Source organism: Colletotrichum graminicola (genome assembly GCF_000149035.1).
Source record: "Colletotrichum graminicola M1.001 genomic scaffold supercont1.22, whole genome shotgun sequence".
NCBI lineage: Eukaryota > Fungi > Ascomycota > Sordariomycetes > Glomerellales > Glomerellaceae > Colletotrichum > Colletotrichum graminicola.
In genome coordinates, this window is record NW_007361026.1 from 12,661 (window position 1) to 30,740 (window position 18,080).

Below are 18,080 nucleotides of genomic sequence, written 5' to 3' on the forward strand. Positions count from 1 at the left end.
CTTGGCATTTCAGGAGAGGGAGGGGGTTGCTCCTCTGGTTCCCTGCATATCTACGTGTAGATTTCATCCGTGAAGCTGTTGAGGGACAGGCCGTCCTTGGCAATGTCGTCAACGTCGACGAGGAAGTCGAGGGGCATCTCGACGAGGGTGCCACGCACGCGGTTGAGCCAGTCCTTGACCTCGCGTACGCCGCCGGGGAACTCGTCCTTGACGACATGGCCGTACTCGACCTTGCCGCTCGTGTCCTCCTGATCCTTAGCGCCGGGGATGATGAAGTGCTTGCTGAAGAACTCGTCGTAGTCCTTCCAGGTGCGGACGTGGTCGTTGGGCACGTTGTGGAAGACCTTGGAGAAGACCTCAGTGTTTGTGCGCGCCGTGCTCTCCCACAGGTCCCAGAACTCGCGCGACATGGGGTCCCGCACGAGGCGGTCGGCGGGGGAGTCCCAGTCGTAATCGTTGGGGCCGCGCTCTACTGACGTCCAGTTGCTGTTGGGCTGGTCGCAGCGTTGGTCGGGGAGGAGGCCGAGGTGTTTGCGGAAGATCTGTCGGCGGAGCGAGGTGGCGAACTTGGAGGCCCTGAAGGGGCGGCCTGCCATCTCGGACTCGACCGGGGTGGGATCCTCGATGACGACGGCGATCTCCGAGTCGTGCGTGCCGAGCTGCGAGCGGTCGTTGAGGTTGGCCGAGCCGCAGATGACGAGGCTGTCGTCGGCGATGAGGAGCTTGGAGTGGATGTACAGCTCCTCGCTGACAAAGGCGTCAATCTCGGCCTCGGGCTCGCCGTTCCAGGGGACGCTGTGCAGGTCCGGGCCCGAGTCCATGTAGCACGCCGACACGGTGTCCCAGGTCTGGTCCGAGACGCGGGAGGCGGCCTCCTGGTAGCGCTCGTACTGGGAGTTGCGCTCACCCCAGCGGGCGCCCGTCTCCTCGCCGCGGCCGCCGTAGCCGGCACCGACAACGTCGTCGTGCTCGCGGCGCGCGTCCTCGTAGCGGACGCCGGAGCGCTGCTCGGCATCGGCCATGGTGGAGGAGGTGTTGATGCGGTCGTAGTTGCGGAGGTTGTAGAAGCGAATGTAGCGGCCTGGGTCCTGGATGCCGCCCTCAGAGCGGAGGGTCTCCATTATGGAGTGGCCGCCGCGCGAGATGGAGTTGTACTGGAACTCCATGATGGCACGTGTGCCAAGGGCGTCGTCGGACTTGAGGTCGCCGGCGAAGGCCGGGACCGCAGGCATCGCGACGACGATCTTGAAGTCCTCACCCTCGCGGTCGGCGCGGATGATGCGGTCCACCATAGCGCGGCCGATCTTGTTGGAGACGGGGTGCTGCTCGTTGCTGGTGGCCGTGATGAAGAACTGTATATCTGTTAGTATACAGGTGCGGAGGGTGAGGTTGGTAGAGGAAAGGGGAGGCTCGCCTGGTTCTCCATGTAGACAAAGTGCCGAGCGTTGGTGATGGCTTCGATGTAGGCATTTGCGATGGAGTGCTCAGTGTCGTGGCCCGAGGACCACTTGGTGCAGCTGTGCGACGGATCAGTACGTTGCTCTTCCGGTGAGTAAGGCGCGGGGTTTGGTACCTTCGGGTAAGCTGGATTTTGGCCGCGCGATCGTCGCGGTCAACTCTTCTAACAGGTCCGTTGTCCTGCTCGTCCTCGACCATCAGCCGGCTCATGCCGCGGTTGAAGCGCTCCGAGAGGTCGCCAAATAGGTGGCTGGAGTGGCCGCCGCCAAACAGGCCGCCGCTCTCCGTTTCATTCTCGGCAATCCGTCCAGCCTCGGCGTCGCCAGTGGCGCCTCCCAGAGCCTGGTACTTGCCAGGGTTCTTGATGCTGTACTTTTCGCCGTAGATGTAGTTCCTGTTCACCGTCAGTGGCTTGTTTCAGTCGAACAGGGAAGGTAGACCCGTGACCGACCATCTGTCGACAAAGTGATCCGCCAAGTGCTGGACGATGGCACCGTTCAAGCTGATGCTGATGTCAGACCAGCCCATTCTGGAGCTCTTGGTACGGTCAACTGATATCACTGTTAGCATACATGGCAGCATCAAGATCAGACGCGACTCACGCTTGTTCTGCTCCCAGTTGTCGACGTCGGCAAAGTCGTAGACGCGAGCGTTGTTGTAATCCTGGCCGGGGAAGACGATGGCATCCAGGTTGCCTGGGTGGGCATCCGCGATAGGGTGACCTGTTTCTCAAGTAAGAATGGCAAGTTGCCAAGGGCTCAATCGTGGCGATGGCCTACTGTTGGTGTCCCATCTTCCAAAGCCTATATTCGTCTTAGCAAGTCTCACGGACGACCGGGTGCATGACTTACACATATCGAGACCTCCCATGAAGGCGACCTTTCCGTCAATTAGGCACAGTTTCTCGTGGTGAGCCCAAAATAGGGTGACACCGTCGGAGGCAGTACCGTAGATGGCCTTGATGGCGTCGCCAGAGGCCTTGGATAAAGAGAAGGTGTTGATGCTCATGTTGGAGAAGTTCTGGCGCAGCTCAGCCTCAAAATCGTAGCCCGTCGGGACATGGTCAGGGTGCCGAAACACGCGAATGTTGGGATGAAGGCTTTCTAGGTAATTCCTTGTGTGCTTGGTGAGGATGTCAGCATAACTCGGGTGCTAAAAAATGCGTGTTACATGGTGTTGCTGATGTTGACTTACAGAAGACTTGACTATATTTTTTGGTGGCCTGTCAGCTTCAAATGCAGATAGAGAATCAGAGACGGGCGGGACTTACGTGTCAAGGCGGCTTCGACCTCTTTGTACACAATGATGTTAACCTTGACACCCCTCTCGGCGGCGGCCTTGAGCATGTTGTCGAGACGGTAACGCTCATTCTGGGAGGGAGGACGACGCAGATAGAGCTCGGGACTCAGCCACCAGTCGAGGATGTAGATGCTCTCACGGGCCTCTGCATGCACACACGGTCAGAGGCAGTCGCTGGCGCAGGTGAGGGATAATGTCGCATTCACTTACGCTCAATGGCTTCGGAGACAGCCCAGAAGTAGGAGCACCCGTCGACATACCACTTGGCGTTGCCGGTGCTCTGAGGAGCAAAAGACTGAAATCTGTTCTCGGCATGACTGACAGGATGGTGCTCGTGGCACTGGTGGCCCATGTGCGTGTGAGCGTGACGCTCATCACCGAAGATGGCGTCGATGCCTCGCTCCACCTTGCGAAAGATCTCCATGGCGGCCCGGGGAGCTGCTGCTCGGCTGGAAGTAACGATTTAGATGTGTAAGAGCCGGGGTGACGGGAAAATGGAACAGTAGCACAGAAAAAAGTAGGGAGACGTGTGGTTGACAGTGAGGGCGGAAGTGAGAGAGAGAGAGAGAGAGCACACAACGATGTATGTCGTTGACGCAAGCTTTTCGGAGGAGGGGGAACTAGGAGCTGATGCTACCTAGGTACTGCGTTGTTAAAGACCGCGATGAAACGGGGTCCAAAACGACGTCAGAGGGGTAAAGTGCATCTGCGTGGCACGCGAAGGAGGGGAGGTAACCAAGCGGACACACTCAATCAGCTAATTAGGTAGCTAGCTGGCAAATGCGGTGAGGGAGCCAGGAGTGCTAAGATACCTAACTAGGTAAGTACCTAGGTAGAGGTGGGATGGTCTGTGTGTCCGGGCTCCTGTTTGTGGGCTGGGACGACAGGAGTCACTCAGCAAGGTCCAGTTGCAAGAGCCTATCAGATGTCTATGGCACAGGGGAGTTGGGGTTTCGACTTCGTCCCAGTGGACAAGACCTGATTTGTTGGTGTGGGAACTTGATGGGGGTTACAATCATCGACCAGGACAACAGGGGAGGGGGCAGAGTGGGAAGCCGGCAACAAGGAATACGGGCGGTATGGATATGTTGAAGTGAACAAACAGGCACTTGAACTTGATCTATTCCTCGCGAATTCCATCTTCAAGCTAGTTCAACTTCAAGACAGATCATCCCGGATCCGACTTCTGGGATGAGTATGAGCGGCAGTAAGCACTCAAGGCAGGGTTAGCACCCGTCTCTGGCAAGTAAAGCACCGTGTTGACGACTGCTGCTTCTCTATTATCTAAAAGTAACGGATGAACGGGATATCCAAACAATATATTGCAAAAGTCAATGAGACCGAGATTGCAGGCATATATACCATTACGGCATGACAGTGCCCGTCACAAGTTGCCAACAGTTAGCGCAATATGCAGCGCCCCTCAAGCCTAGTAGTAGAATTCCTTCACATCCTTCCATGCAGGGGGTGGCCCGGGCGGTACATAGAACAGCGCTAACACACCCGACAGACAACCGAACGATGTCAGAAAAGAGCTTCTTCAGGCTGTTTCTCTCAGACCTGGACGACTTAACTCCACCAGAATTCCTTGGGTGACTGAGACAGCTGCACGAACCCACACTCTCCGAGCTCGCAACGCCCCGCGAAACCCATCTTTCCAGGACCTCCCGCACTGCTTCTGAGACCCTCCGTCAGTGTCAATTGCATCAGTCGACTCAAACGCAGCCCGTATCTCTCACGCAGCCTCAGCTGCCGCAACTTGCGGTGCCGTGCTCACACATTCATCCTAAGTTGAGTTGAGCCTTTGGCAAGCATCCCCTCACACTGTCACATTGGCCCCCAAGCCTATCAAGCTACGACTACAAGTTAGGAGCAAAAACCAACTCTGACTTGGGACGTAGTCTTGACACGTTGGATGAATTATTACATCTGATACCTCTTTACTATACGGCACCCCGAAAGAGGACAAATCCATCACAATGTCCTCAAGCTCGGGGACGCCGTACATCTTCTCGCCGGCAGATCACGGGCATCTGATTCCCTACCTTGCAGCATTGCACGCCGCCTGTATCAGCTCAGATCGAACTCTCGCCACCTTCTTACCACCGCTGTCACACGAAAAGCTACTGGGATGGTGGAAGGACCGCATAGCAGAGGTGACTGCTGGAACCCGGATAATGCTGATTCTCCTCGACGAATCCGAGCCGGGCAGCAAGCCCAAGGGAACCGAGCTCATGGGCGTGGTCATGCTGTCGATGCCCTACTCGGAGACGGGCCCGTTCCGCGGCTCCGTCGAGAAGCTCCTCATCAGCCCCAAATTCCGCCGGCGAGGCGGTGCTAGGACGCTGATGAGCGCATTAGAGGGCGAGGCCGTTCAGCGAGGACGAACGCTGCTGGTGAGAACCGAAAAAGGCGCTGTGTGTCCGGGTCCTTGCTGACAAGAGACGTAGATGCTTGACACGGAAGCTGGCAGTCCGGCGGAAGAGGTGTTCAATAAGCTCGGCTACATTGAGGTCGGGAGAGTTCCTAACTACGGCATCAGCCCTGCCGTTCCACGACAGCTGAAGGATGAGGTGTTCTTCTATAAGCAGCTCACAACCTAGGGATTCAGGCAAGAGGCTTTTGGCTCTGGCCGCGTCGAGATGGAGGCTGCCTCGGTTGGTTGCGGCAGAGACGAGGCAGCTCATATCGGTATTGGCGCCTATGCAGGGGACGGAGTTTGAAAATCAACCAAAGGTCTCCTTCCGGTGCTTGCATGAACGGCTTTTACGGGGCCTAGACATGTTTCAACGTGACAGGGTGAACTGAACTACACACCTACTTACCTTACCTTACTCCTCACCATTGTGGGTCATTCTGGAAAGGCTCGACGATGGCTTTCGGGCATGTTACGTCTGCGTTCCAACAAACGCCGATGCACGGGAAACATAATTACCCCGCGACGGGCATTACTTGGCAGAAGCCCAGGGACAGTAACCGTGAAGAATCCCCAGCCCAGGTTTGGCGCAAGCCGGGTGGCAGCTTATCGAGAACGCCGATCGCCGACGCCATCAACCCCACCTCGGGATCAACCGGGCGGCGCTATCTCACTTTTCCCACCAGGGACTGAACTACGCTTGGGAATGTGCGGAGACGGCGAAGCTCTTTGGCTGAACGCTGCTTTCGTGTACAAAGCCCGAAAGCACGCAATGCATCCACAACCAGGTACCATGAGTTCCCCAGAACTTTGTGTGTTGCGCACGCAGGACACATTACCCGGGCCAGCTTGGGGCGGGAGGGGAAACGTAAATAACTAGCGAGGGGTCTTGCTACTCTAACAATCCTGAGACAGGCTGTCCGTTGTTCTCGTCATCGTCATACCTCGTCGACCTGTTTATACCTGACTGTATCCCCAACTTGCTTAAATCACATCGAGGCACAACCGATGCTCATCATGTCCGACATTCAGAAAAATGTCGAGGCTGCCTCGGAGAGCTACTCGTCTGGCTTCGACAAGGGTCACCTGGCCTTGCCGCCGGCGAAGAAGTATCTCGTCCTGACTTGCATGGACGCCAGAATCGATCCGGCACGGGCATTCGGCATCGAGTTGGGCGATGCGCACGTCTCTAATAAGAAATCATGCGGGATGGCGATCCGTAGTTGTGTTGGCGGTTACCCCATGGTCAATTCCGATGGGCACGGTCGTTTAATAGGTTGAGCCTTCGCACTAGCTCTCAGACGACAGATAACCCAATGGTTCTCGGGCTTTAACACCGCAGGCTTCTGACCTGCCCTTGTGGTGTTTCCCCTTTGGACCATGACTCGTACGTTCCGACTCGCACAGTATACGTCAGGGCGTTCGATCAAACGCCTCTGGTTTCGACAGAGATCGGGCTGCTATCCGGCAAATTCCTTGCTAGGCAATCTGGTGCATTGATTATGGAGCGTAGCGACTTGGCACTCCTAATATATCGTTTGTTAACAGAAAAAGATGCCCTGTTTCTTGTACAATATGGTGTCGCTCACTGTGAAAACGGCAGGCTGGCGCTTCAGCTGTCGACGGACTCCGCAGCATTGTCATCTCGCAGCAGCTCCTCGGCACGCACGAGATCGTCCTGGTCAAGCATACTGGCTGTGGCATGCTGACTTTCAAGAATGAGGATGCGTACGGCATCGTCGAGAAGAACCTAGGGTTGGTAGCGCATAACACGAGCCAAGCCCTCATAACCGTTCACTGACGTGCTCCTAGTGCTGATGCTTCATTGGAGGCCAAGAACTGCATCCCCGACTTTTTGGCCTTCCCCGAGCTGGAGGAGGCCGTCAAGAAGGACATTGACTTCATCAAAGCCTCCAAGTTAGTGCCCGACAGCGTGACACTGAGCGGCTGGGTATACGAGGTCGAGACTGGAAAGACCAGGCGTGTTATCTGAGGATCAAGTGCAAGCGCAGAAGCAGTGTATCTAATAAGCGGATGGTGCCGGCAGTGGGGAGGCATTTTCTTCCTTCTTTTTTCTTTTTCTTTTCTTTTCTTTCGGTGTCTTGAGAGGTACTAGGCGTGATTTAGTGCATGCTTGGACGAGTTGAAAATATGCTGAGAAGGGTGGGAGGTTATGTATATTCCATTGAGTAATTTTTCAGAGCCCCGGAAAAAGTCTCGCTGACCAGCTGGCTGGCTTGCTGGCTGGTCGGTGATCTACACTAGATATCGAGAAAGTGGGTGAGAAGGCCCTCTCGCACATCGCCACAGGTGAAGTACTGGTAATAGTGTAGACGTGAGTGAACACGCCGCATGCCATGCTTAAAGTGGTGGGTCAGGCATCTCCCGCCCGTTTGGGTTTGTTGCGGAATTTCAGTGACACCGCGGCGCCTCGATTGGACGGCGGGGCAGACAGACATGGCAGGTTCTCCACCCCGCCTCTAGCGCAGAACCAAGATCTGGCGCCACGTCGTGATAGGCGTCGCGGCCTGAGGCAGTAAACAAAGGGAAGGGGGCCAAACGCGGTCCAGTCAGAGAAGGCCAGGAGTGTGTCGCGACTCCAGTCTGGCCAATTTGTTTACCTTGGGGCCAAACATCAACATCCCAAGGGTTGCTACCAACAACAAAACGTCTTCCCCCCATCCACTCCAAGGCCTCTGCACGCGAACCGCCCAACGCGACCATATATTTCCTCCCTTCAATGTAAAGAGACCTTGATCGAGCTGGCACACTCGTTCCCGTCCTTCCTCTCCTTTTTCTCAACACCGTTCGTGCCAATTGCGCGCCTGGTCCGCCCAGCTAGCCGTTTGGGAACAAATTCCCTACTTGCGTACTCCTTCACCTGTCGCCGAGCGAATCTGCAACCTTCACCACCACTGTTGAGTGTATCAACCACCGCTGCTTCCCGCCCATTCTCGTGTATCTCCCCGCGCCTCGGGGAGCGCAGAATCTTGTACAAGATGGATTCCGATGCCGAGTCCGTGTTTAGCTTAGGAGACGAGTCTGACTTTGCGCCCGCGGTATGCTTGCTTCTTATTTTTCCCTGGTCTTGACGGAAATTCCTGTCTCTGGGTGGACACTCGTTACTGCTACTGTACCCTTCTTTCTCGCCCCAACTGGAGGAAGGAGGTGTAGTCGCCCCTTCCTCTCGGTCATGAATTAGCCCCTCAATCATCCCGCGCACAACTATTCACAACAGCCTACCTTCCGTCTCGAAGGCTTGCCTGGTTGTCGCAAACTTGCGGCGAAAGGACTTTTTTCAGCCCCCAAGTCACATATCCGTATTTGCGCAATCCCTCCAACCCATACTTCTTTGGTTGAAACTTCCTGGGCCTTGCTTCATGACCTCCGCACAACGCACCCGGCACGATGTCTATGTTGCCGCCAAAGCCGGCAGCTCCTCGGACAAACACTCGACCAGATGCTGATTTATCGCAGAAGCCCAAGGCCAAGGCCGCCGCCGTCCCCAAGAAGGCGCCGGCGAAGAAACTGACGCAAACCACTCTGAAGACGAAGGCCGCGCCGAAGAAGCGGGCGAAGCCCGAATCCGACGACGATGATGGCGCATCCGCTTTCGACAGCACGCCCCCTAGTGCGAAGAAGCTTAAGAAGGCTCCCGCTGCCAAAAAGTCAAGCGGGAACCCTCTTGCGGAAATTGAAAACGACAGCATGATGGTCGACGATGAGGAGGAGCCCGCCCCGGGACCCAAGTCCAAGAAGACGGCCACCGATACCTACCAGAAGCTCACCCAGCTTGAGCATATCATCAAGCGTCCCGATACCTACATTGGATCCGTGGAGCCAACCGAGCAACCCATGTGGGTGTTCAACAAGGAGACGAATCTCATGGAATACCGCAAGGTCACGTACGTTCCTGGTCTCTACAAGATTTTTGATGAAATTCTCGTCAACGCCGCCGACAACAAGCAACGCGACGCTACCATGACCTACATGAAAATCTCCGTCGACCGCGAAGCTGGAGAGATCACCGTTGAGAACAACGGTAAAGGTATCCCGGTCGAGATTCACGGCAAGGAGAAGATTTACATCCCTGAGATGATCTTCGGTCACCTCCTTACTGGTTCCAACTACGACGACGACGAGAAGAAGACTGTTGGTGGTCGTAACGGTTACGGTGCAAAGCTTTGCAACGTCTTCAGTGAGCAGTTCACCCTCGAGTGTCAAGACTCCAACAACGGCAAGAGATACAAACAGATCTGGACCGACAACATGAGCAAGTGCGGCAAGGCAAAGATCACCAGCAGCAAGACTAGCGACTTTGTTCGAGTCACCTTCAAGCCCGACTTCAAGCGCTTCAGCATGACTGGCATCGACGATGACCTCGAGGCCCTCATCTACCGACGCGTCTACGACATGGCCGGTACCGTTCGGGGCATCAAGGTGCACCTTAACGGCACCCACATTAAGCTTGCTTTCAAAGGCTACTGCGAGATGTATGCCAAGGCCATCGCGAAGGAACGTGGTGCCGAGGAGGGTGTCGAGCCCAAGGTCGTTGTCGAAGTTGACAAAACCGACGCTCACCCCAGATGGGAGATTGCCTTCACCGTGTCTGACGGCACGTTCCAGCAGGTCTCGTTCGTCAACTCCATCGCCACCACGTCTGGTGGTACACACGTCAACTACATTGCCGACCAGATTACAGGCTCCCTGCTCAAGACCCTCGACAAGAAGAAGAAGGGCCACGCTCTCAAGCAGAACCACATTCGCAATCACATCTTCATCTTTGTCAACTGTCTTGTCAACAATCCCGCATTCACCTCCCAAACGAAGGAGCAAATGACTACCAAGGTCAGCCAGTTTGGTAGCAAGTGTGCCTTGACTGAGGAATTCCTAAAGAAGATCGCCAAATCAGACGCCATCCAGAACATCATTGACTTCGCTGAGAAGAAAGCCGACAAGATGATGGCCAAGAGCGACGGAAACAAGCGATCACGCATCAGCAACTCGAAACTGGTTGATGCTAACTTGGCCGGCACTCGCCATGGCCACGAATGCACACTCATTCTCACCGAAGGTGACTCTGCCAAGAGTTTGGCTGTTGCCGGCCGCGCAATTCTCGACCCCGACCGCATCGGAGTCTTCCCCCTTCGTGGTAAGATGTTGAACGTCCGTGACGCATCTATCGACCAGATCACGAAGAACCAGGAAATCCAGAACATCAAGCAGTTCCTCGGCCTGAAGCACAAGCAGACCTACACGGATACGAAGAGTCTACGCTACGGCCATCTGATGATCATGGCCGATCAGGATCACGACGGTTCTCATATCAAGGGTCTTCTCATTAACTTCTTGCAAGTTCAGTACCCATCCTTGTTGCAAATCCCCGACTTCTTCCGGGAGTTCATCACTCCCATCGTAAAGGTCTGGCAGGGACCCAACCCAAAGAAGCCGCTTCGCCTCAAGTCCTTCTTCACCCAGCCTCAGTATGAGGAGTGGAAGGAAGGTCACAGGAGCGAACTGGCCAGGTGGCACTACAAGTACTACAAGGGTCTGGGTACCAGTTCGAACGAAGACGCCCAGGTCTACTTCACCAACCTTGACGACCATCTCAAGGAGTTCGACACGATGAAGCCGGACGAGGTGGAGCTTTTCGACCTCGCCTTCTCCAAGAAGAAGGCGGACGCCAGAAAGGAGTGGCTCGGCAACTTTGTACCCGGTACTTTCCTTGACCACTCGACCAAGTCCATCACTTACACGGACTTCGTCAACAAGGAACTCATCCTCTTCTCCATGGCCGATAATATGCGATCCATCCCTTCCGTCGTCGATGGACTGAAGCCCGGTCAGCGTAAGGTCATCTACGCCTGCTTCAAGAGGAACCTGGTCAAGGATCAGAAGGTCGTTGAATTGGCTGGTTATATTTCTGAGCAGACGTCCTACCACCACGGTGAAGTCTCCCTTCAGCAGACCATCATTGGTCTTGCTCAGAACTTCGTGGGCTCCAACAATGTCAACTGCCTGGAGCCCTCTGGAAACTTCGGTTCTCGTCTTGCCGGTGGTTCGGACGCTGCCAGCCCTCGTTACATTCACACGAGACTGTCTCCGTTCGCCAGGAAGATCTTCTCCCCTCTCGATGAGCCCAACCTGGAGCCGCAGTACGAGGACGGGAAGAGAATCGAGCCCAAGGTCTATGCGCCAATTATCCCCATGATTCTCTGCAACGGTGCTGATGGTATTGGTACTGGTTGGAGTACCTCCATCCCCAACTACCACCCGATCGACATCGTCAACAATCTAAAGAGACGCATGGGCCGCCTCGATCCCTCGAACCCAGAGGATGCCGCCTTCCAGCCGATGATGCCTTGGTTCCGTGGTTGGAAGGGCACCCCCGAGCAGTCCGAAAAAGACCGTTACAAGTTCAACGGCATCTGCGAGATCGACGAGAGGACCGGCGAAGTCATTGTCACTGAGCTTCCCATCCGCATGTGGACAGATGACTTCAAGGCGAAGCTGGAGGAGGTCATCAGCGGCACCAAGGGCCCTGTTTGGATCAAAGATTACAAGGAGTTCAACGACCACAAGAACGTTCACTTCGTCATTCAGATGGACGACAAACACACCAAAGACATCTTGGCGGACGGTCTCTTGGAGCGCTTCAAGCTCAGCAAGCAGATTGCCACCTCAAACTTGGTCGCCTTCGACACTCGTGGCCAGATTCGCAAGTATGAAAAGGTTGAGGACATTCTAGAGGAGTTCTACAACTACCGTCTGGACATGTACGCCCAGCGCAAGAAGCACTGGCTTGGTGTATACCATTCGGACTTCAGGAAGCTCTCCGAGCAAGCCCGTTTCATCAGGGAGATTATTGAAGGAAAGCTTGTTGTGGCCAAGAAGAGGAAGCAGGTCCTCGTCGAGGAGCTCGCCAAGCGAAAGTACGAGGCCTTCCCCAAGAACAAGGACAAGAACGTCAAGAAGAAGTCCACAGACGAGGACATGGAGGGCAACGATGAGGATGAGGAGGATACCGACGAGCAGACCAACGGCTACGATTACCTGCTTTCTGTTGGTGCCCCCTGACCTGACGCTCAATTCAGTTACTGACCATCTTGACTAGATGCCCATCTGGTCTCTGACCTACGAGCGCCTCGAGAGACTGGAGAGGCAGATCGAGAACAAGAAGGCCGAGCACGACGCCCTTCTCGCCCTCGGCGAGAAGGATCTCTGGATCCAGGACCTCGACGACTTCGTGGCCGAGTGGGAGAACCAGATGGCCCTAGACGCTGAAATCCAGACCAATATCCGCAGACTCGGTAGGCGTGTGTCGAAGAAGATTGGTGCTGGTAAGGGCCGCAAGGCCAAGAAAGACGACGATGATTACGCGCCTGGAGAGAAGAAACGTGCTGGCGCCAAGGCCAAGGCCGCTCCCAAAGTAACGGAAAAGGCAGCTGAGAGATTTGCCGCCATGTTTGACAAGGCAAAGGTGAAGCCCAAGAAGGAGGAGGCCGAGTCTGACGCTTTCTCGGACGATGACTTTGCTGCTCTCGGTCGCAAGGGCGCCGCCAAGCCAGTGGCTCCTAGCGAAACCCGCCCGAGGGCGGCGGCAACCAAGAAGAAGCCCATCTACACCTTGAGCGACTCCGATGACGAGGACTTCGCCAGCCTGGACAAGAAGAGTACATCAGTCCCGGCAGAGTCAGCGACCGAGGACAACTCCTCGCAGGCCCAGAAACCAGTGGCGGCCAAGAAGCCCCCACCCCGTGTGGAAGAGTTGGCTAGTGACGACGATTTCGAAAATCTGGGAAGCAAGAAGAGCTCCAGCGTCAAGCCCGAAACGAAGCCCGCAGCCAAGCCTGCCGCGAAGCTCGCATCGGTCGAGCCTGAAGCCAAGGGCAACGCTTCTCGTACGCAACGAGCTGCTTCGACGAAGAAGAAGTACGTTCTTGACGAGTCGTCCGAGCTGTCTGAGGACAATTTCCAAAGCGTCGAGGAAAAGAGCGCCTCTCCCGAGCCGGCACCCGCGAAGCCCTCAGCTAACGGCAGGGGTCAACGAATTGCTGCGACAAAGAAGTCCAAGTACGTCCTGGACGACGAGTCTGAGTCTGAAGCAAACGACAGCCAGATCGGAGACATTGGTGCTCTGGTTCGAGGCATCGGCGCGCCCAAGACAGATAAAGAGAAGGGTCGACTTAGTCTGTTTGCCATGAACCGCCCTGACGGGCGCGACTCCACTCTGCCCAAGATCAGGACGAAGGCGTCAAGAAACTTTGACGACGATAGCGTCGACGACACCAACTACGAGATGCTTGCTCGCTCGTCTCCCCACAAGACCTTTACCAAGGGCGATGAAGTTGATAGCTTCTTGAGCGACGACGGTGCCCCTGCTACCAAGGCTTCCAAGACATCCGCCGCCAAGGAGTCTAAGGCTGCCGCTGCTGCACCTGTCAAGAAGGCTCGTGGCCGTCCTGCGGGAACGAAAAACAAGCTCAAGGATGCCGAAGCAGCACCTGTGCCCAAGGCCAAACCCAAGGCGAAGGCTGCCTCCAAGCAGACCACCCTCTCTCCCGCTGCTAAGGCATACGCCGCAAAGAAAGCGACCAAGCGTGTCTTGAGCGACGACGAAGACGATGACGCGGAGGTGGAAGAGGCCGAGTCTCCGCCTCGCCCGGCTGCTAGAAGCAGACCTGGACGAGCGGCAGCGACCAAAGCGAAGGCTAAGCCAACCTATGTTATCGACGACGACAGCGAGATGGATGTTGACGAGCCAGAGAGCGACGACCCCTTCGACATGGATAGCGATTAAAGGGGATAGAGCGTGTATGTGCTTTTGGTGTGTGTATGTTTGTGCATGCACACGGGATTGTATCGGCGAACGGGGGGGATTACGGCGGGTGGTTTCACAAAAGGGCAGGCATTACCACTGCCGTTTTGCTTTCCTTTCCTCGAACCAGCTTTCTTGCTCTTGCTGTTTGGGAAACATCTTATTCATTTTTTGCTCCATTCCGGGTTGAGATGGCCTGTTACTTGCTGTGTGTGATATATCTATATCATGTTCCTACATGGAACGGGAAGGAAGGGCCAAACCATAAAAGTAGCTATTCAGAGTCCTCAATATTTCCATCTACAGTGTACCTTCGCTCGACCGGCGGTGATTGCTGGGGCCTCGCAACCTCTCTGTGCTTGCCATTGAACCAACTTCTCGAACGAGCCGTGCTGAGCATACGTAAGGCTTGCGGGGCTGTCACTATCTTCCCCGAGCCTGGCTTCGACTCATGAGCCGGCACGGGTGAATCGTGCACCCCCCCCAAGCTCCACTCGACCTCGACCCATTCATCTGGAGGCTTTGGCAAGCGTTGGTTGACCAGGCCGAGGGAGCTGGGCTCGGAACGTGCTGGTGCAGATCGTTGACCAGTCATCCCATGTTTGTTGGAGCTGCTACTGTCTGCCCCAATCTGTCTTGGTGGATCATTGTTACCAAGCCACGGTGCTCTCAATACAACGTTGTAGCTACTGCTAGCCTCGAACACGCGGGGCTCATGTCATATACACCCACATCACATTTGGGAATTGTGGGAAACTGGTTGTAGAAACAGCTCGATTCTCTGCGTCCCCTAGGCAATCTGATGATCCCCCTTTCGCCATAGTCGCGTGCCATGAAGAGACGACTAGAAAAACAAATAAAACAGAGGCCAATACACTACATGCGTACACGATAATTCGTTCCACGTCCCTTGCCTCCGCTTGGAGACACTGTCTGATATTATCACTTTCGTTGCTGACTATGTGCAACTAAAACTCCTTGCCAGAACCAACCCGCAAACCAGACCACACGCCAACAAAGCCGCAGAGAGAAAGGTGGTGCGCGTGATCTCGTTCATGTTCGTCATGAGTCGTTCCGTTGTCGTCGAGCGAGCAACATACGACGTATGCCTGCTCAACTGTGTACACTCAGAAAACCAGTCGAACGATATGTTTAGGAGGCGACCATGGGGGTCTGCTCCTCGGCATCCGGGACAACCGGCTCGGGCTGGATGTCGGATTTGGGAGCAGCAGGGAAGTCCTGCTCCTCGACGGAGGGGCGGACGTCGGCGGGAGTCTGGGAGGGAGGGGCGGGGGCGCGAGCAGCCTCGGGAGAGGCGGAGCGGCGGCCGAGCAGCTGCTGAGCCTTGGCAGTGTAGTCACCCATGTACTGCTTGGTGATGTTTGTGGCCTCGGCGGTGTGCTTGCTGGCGACGGTGCGGAACTGGTTCGTCTGTTGGGTGATGACCTCGCCGGCGCGGTTGAGTTGGGCGTCAATGAGCTCCTGGTTGGAGGTGTACAGGAGGGGGACCATGAAGAGAGCCGTGGTGGCGATCAAGGAAAGGCCCCAGAAGGGAACGATCTTGACAAGGTAGTAGGCGATGAAGGAGCCGATGAAAGCCTACAAGGTGTGTCAGTCGCGATGATGTCAATTATTGTGGGGATTGTCACGCGAGCAACTTACAGCGGCAGAAGCACCAACGTTCTCGGCGAAGACGATGCGCTGGGCCTCAATGATGAAAAAGTTGACGAGCTCGTGGACGTCTCCTATGGCGGCATCGAGCGTCTCTCTGGGGATGACGAAGTAACGTCTGGGGCGGAGCTGGGTAGCGAGGCCGTTGTTGAGGACGAGCTTGCCGGCAAGCTCGGCAAGGACGGTAGTGCCAAGCACCATCCAGGTGAGCTTCAAGCTGTATCGCAAAACATCGAGGTAGCGGGCAGCGAAGATGAGGGCGACGATGGAGCTGTAGGCGATGGCCGAAGCACCTGTAGGCTGGCTGTCAGTCGGAGACCGGAATATCAGGGAGGAGGGGGGCCGGGCTAGCACATACGAGGGTTGTTCCACGAGATAAGCTCCGAGAAGAAGGAGTGGTAGTGAGTCAAGGGCTGGCCAGTGGCAGCGGGGTTGGAGGGCGTTCTGCGAGCGGCGGCAAGGTTGCCGAGCTCGGTGGTAGTCTTTGCGGACTGGTCCTTAACACTCTGAGCGACGGGACCTGGAAAGAAGAAATGTGGTTAGTATTTGGTGATGATGCGCCACAAAGACGTCATCGGGTAGAAGGCAAAAACAGCATACCGTTAGAAACCTGCTGGTAGGCAGCGGCAGCATCTGAGGAGGGATTGTTAGCTTGTCGGGGTCGTTAGAGGTGAAGACGCGAGGTTGAAACACTACTTGCACACATTAGCCGGAGGTCCCTGAGGGAGCGAGATCTGTGACGCGGAAGTCGCGGGATCTCTGGACTGAGCAGCAACGACGTACCTTACTCTCCTTGGTGGCCTGGATGTAGCTGTTACCGTTGGCAGAGGGAGCCGTGGTAGGCGCGTCCGGGAAGTCAGACATTATGGAAGATGGCGACGAAGCTTTTGCTGCGATGTGTGTTGGTGCTTGTGTTTGGGGAGAGTTGGCGGTCGGTGGGAAGTGGTGTCGTGTGATGCCGGTACCTACTTGAAAGCTAGGAGCGTTTCAAGAAATCGGAGCCTGCGTGGGGGAGGATGGGTTGGAGAGGGATGTTTTTTTTTTTGGTTTCGGGGCAGGAAGCAGGCAGAAGCTGAAGCTTGGAGAAGATGTTGAGATTAAAAAAGAAGGGTGCGAGAGGTGTTGTAGGACGAGAGAAGGCCAGGTGTTAGGATTGTGTGACGATGTTTAGGTCTGGAAGCTCAGGCAGAATGAGATAGGGGAGATAAAACCAGAAGGGCGAGGAGGGTGTGGGTGGGTGTGGGTAAGAAGAGGATAGTGGTAGTAGCAGGTGGAAGGCAGGGGAAATAAGGGAAGGGAAGAGGGAAAATAAAATAAAAAAGACTTTGTGTGTGGTGAGTGGTGCGGCGGCGGCGGTACTTGCTCTGGGTATGAGGTGAGTGCTGTGTGATGCAAATGAAGATCAAAAGCAAGGAGCAGGAGGAGCACAGCAAAGCCTACTGGGGGCTGGCTGTCCGTGCCAACGCCAGGCCGGGCCGGGCCAGGCCAGGCCAGGCCAAACCTGACCAGCAGCAGAGCAGAGCAGAACAGAAGAGCAGACCTCACACGCTCTCTTTCTGAGCAAAACAAAACAAAGCAAATCAAAGCAACACCTCATCGTCCCCTGTGTCTGTCTGCCTGTCTGGGATGAAGCAGTGACGCTCTTGTCTCCCAAACAGGGCCTCCCAGCCGGCAAAGGCCCCACGTAGTATCCGTACTGAAGTGGTGACCACGGCGGCTTGCACTCTTCAGGAGGAGCTCCTGTCCCTTTTTTTTTTGTCGTCCTATTTGCTTCCTGTTTGTTCTCCTCTTCCGTCAAGTTTCCTCTCCCTCTTGCGCGTCCATTGCCTCATCTCATCCTTGCGGTGTGGTGGTTCACCTCACCCAACCAAGCATTACCTCACCGGTCCAACAAGCCCAACCTGGCCGCCCTTGAACTCCATCCATATGCACGCCATCTACTGCACTAGGTACTACGGCAAACACACACGCACCAATGACTGCAATGGTGGAGAATGCAAGAACATAAGGTAGGTACACGACGCAGAAGGAAGAGAGAGACGCGTGAGAGAGACTGGAAAAAAGAAAAAGAGGGTCCCTGTTCAGGCTGTGGCTAGTGCCCGTCCCGGCTTGTTTGCGGATTGATGACGCAAAAGCTATGCCACAGCATCCAATCGCCCGGTACCAATCGCCTACCTATCTCTGCCGGGAGTACTTGTACTTCGTCTGGCCCAATGACGGTGTTGTCGCCTCGGTCCAGCCAGGTGAACCCCTCCTCCCCAGTCTTCGGCGTCATCCCACAGTAGCAGCGTCGCCGCTAGCTATGCGGCCTGCATGTGACGTCCTTTGCATTTCATACACACTCTTTCTCTCCCTCTCTCTCAGCCCAACGGGCAAGTACGTATCTTTTGTACGTATAGGTAGCTGCAGCAGAGAAGA

The 18,080-nt window shown here is 55.6% G+C and overlaps 5 protein-coding genes across 5 annotated transcripts; 3 read left to right on the forward strand and 2 right to left on the reverse strand.

Moving 5' to 3' along the window:
• Window positions 1-50: 50 nt before the first annotated feature.
• GLRG_06054 (uncharacterized protein) lies at window positions 51-3,181 on the reverse strand (the record flags this gene model as incomplete). The annotated part of the gene is made up of 10 exons (XM_008096739.1): window positions 51-1,352; window positions 1,433-1,517; window positions 1,574-1,852; window positions 1,910-2,009; window positions 2,061-2,180; window positions 2,238-2,261; window positions 2,310-2,580; window positions 2,653-2,663; window positions 2,729-2,902; window positions 2,968-3,181. 10 exons carry the CDS (start codon window positions 3,179-3,181, stop codon window positions 51-53), a joined length of 2,580 nt encoding a protein of 859 aa, XP_008094930.1.
• Window positions 3,182-4,736: 1,555 nt separating this feature from the next.
• GLRG_06055 (acetyltransferase) lies at window positions 4,737-5,360 on the forward strand (the record flags this gene model as incomplete). The annotated part of the gene is made up of 2 exons (XM_008096740.1): window positions 4,737-5,153; window positions 5,208-5,360. 2 exons carry the CDS (start codon window positions 4,737-4,739, stop codon window positions 5,358-5,360), a joined length of 570 nt encoding a protein of 189 aa, XP_008094931.1.
• An 830-nt stretch (window positions 5,361-6,190) lies between these two features.
• GLRG_06056 (carbonic anhydrase) lies at window positions 6,191-7,166 on the forward strand (the record flags this gene model as incomplete). The annotated part of the gene is made up of 3 exons (XM_008096741.1): window positions 6,191-6,418; window positions 6,777-6,928; window positions 6,986-7,166. 3 exons carry the CDS (start codon window positions 6,191-6,193, stop codon window positions 7,164-7,166), a joined length of 561 nt encoding a protein of 186 aa, XP_008094932.1.
• A 1,415-nt stretch (window positions 7,167-8,581) lies between these two features.
• GLRG_06057 (topoisomerase IV) lies at window positions 8,582-13,973 on the forward strand (the record flags this gene model as incomplete). The annotated part of the gene is made up of 2 exons (XM_008096742.1): window positions 8,582-12,235; window positions 12,288-13,973. 2 exons carry the CDS (start codon window positions 8,582-8,584, stop codon window positions 13,971-13,973), a joined length of 5,340 nt encoding a protein of 1,779 aa, XP_008094933.1.
• A 1,170-nt stretch (window positions 13,974-15,143) lies between these two features.
• Window positions 15,144-16,526, reverse strand: GLRG_06058 (uncharacterized protein; the record flags this gene model as incomplete). The annotated part of the gene is made up of 5 exons (XM_008096743.1): window positions 15,144-15,590; window positions 15,654-15,955; window positions 16,021-16,182; window positions 16,263-16,295; window positions 16,451-16,526. 5 exons carry the CDS (start codon window positions 16,524-16,526, stop codon window positions 15,144-15,146), a joined length of 1,020 nt encoding a protein of 339 aa, XP_008094934.1.
• Window positions 16,527-18,080: the final 1,554 nt, after the last annotated feature.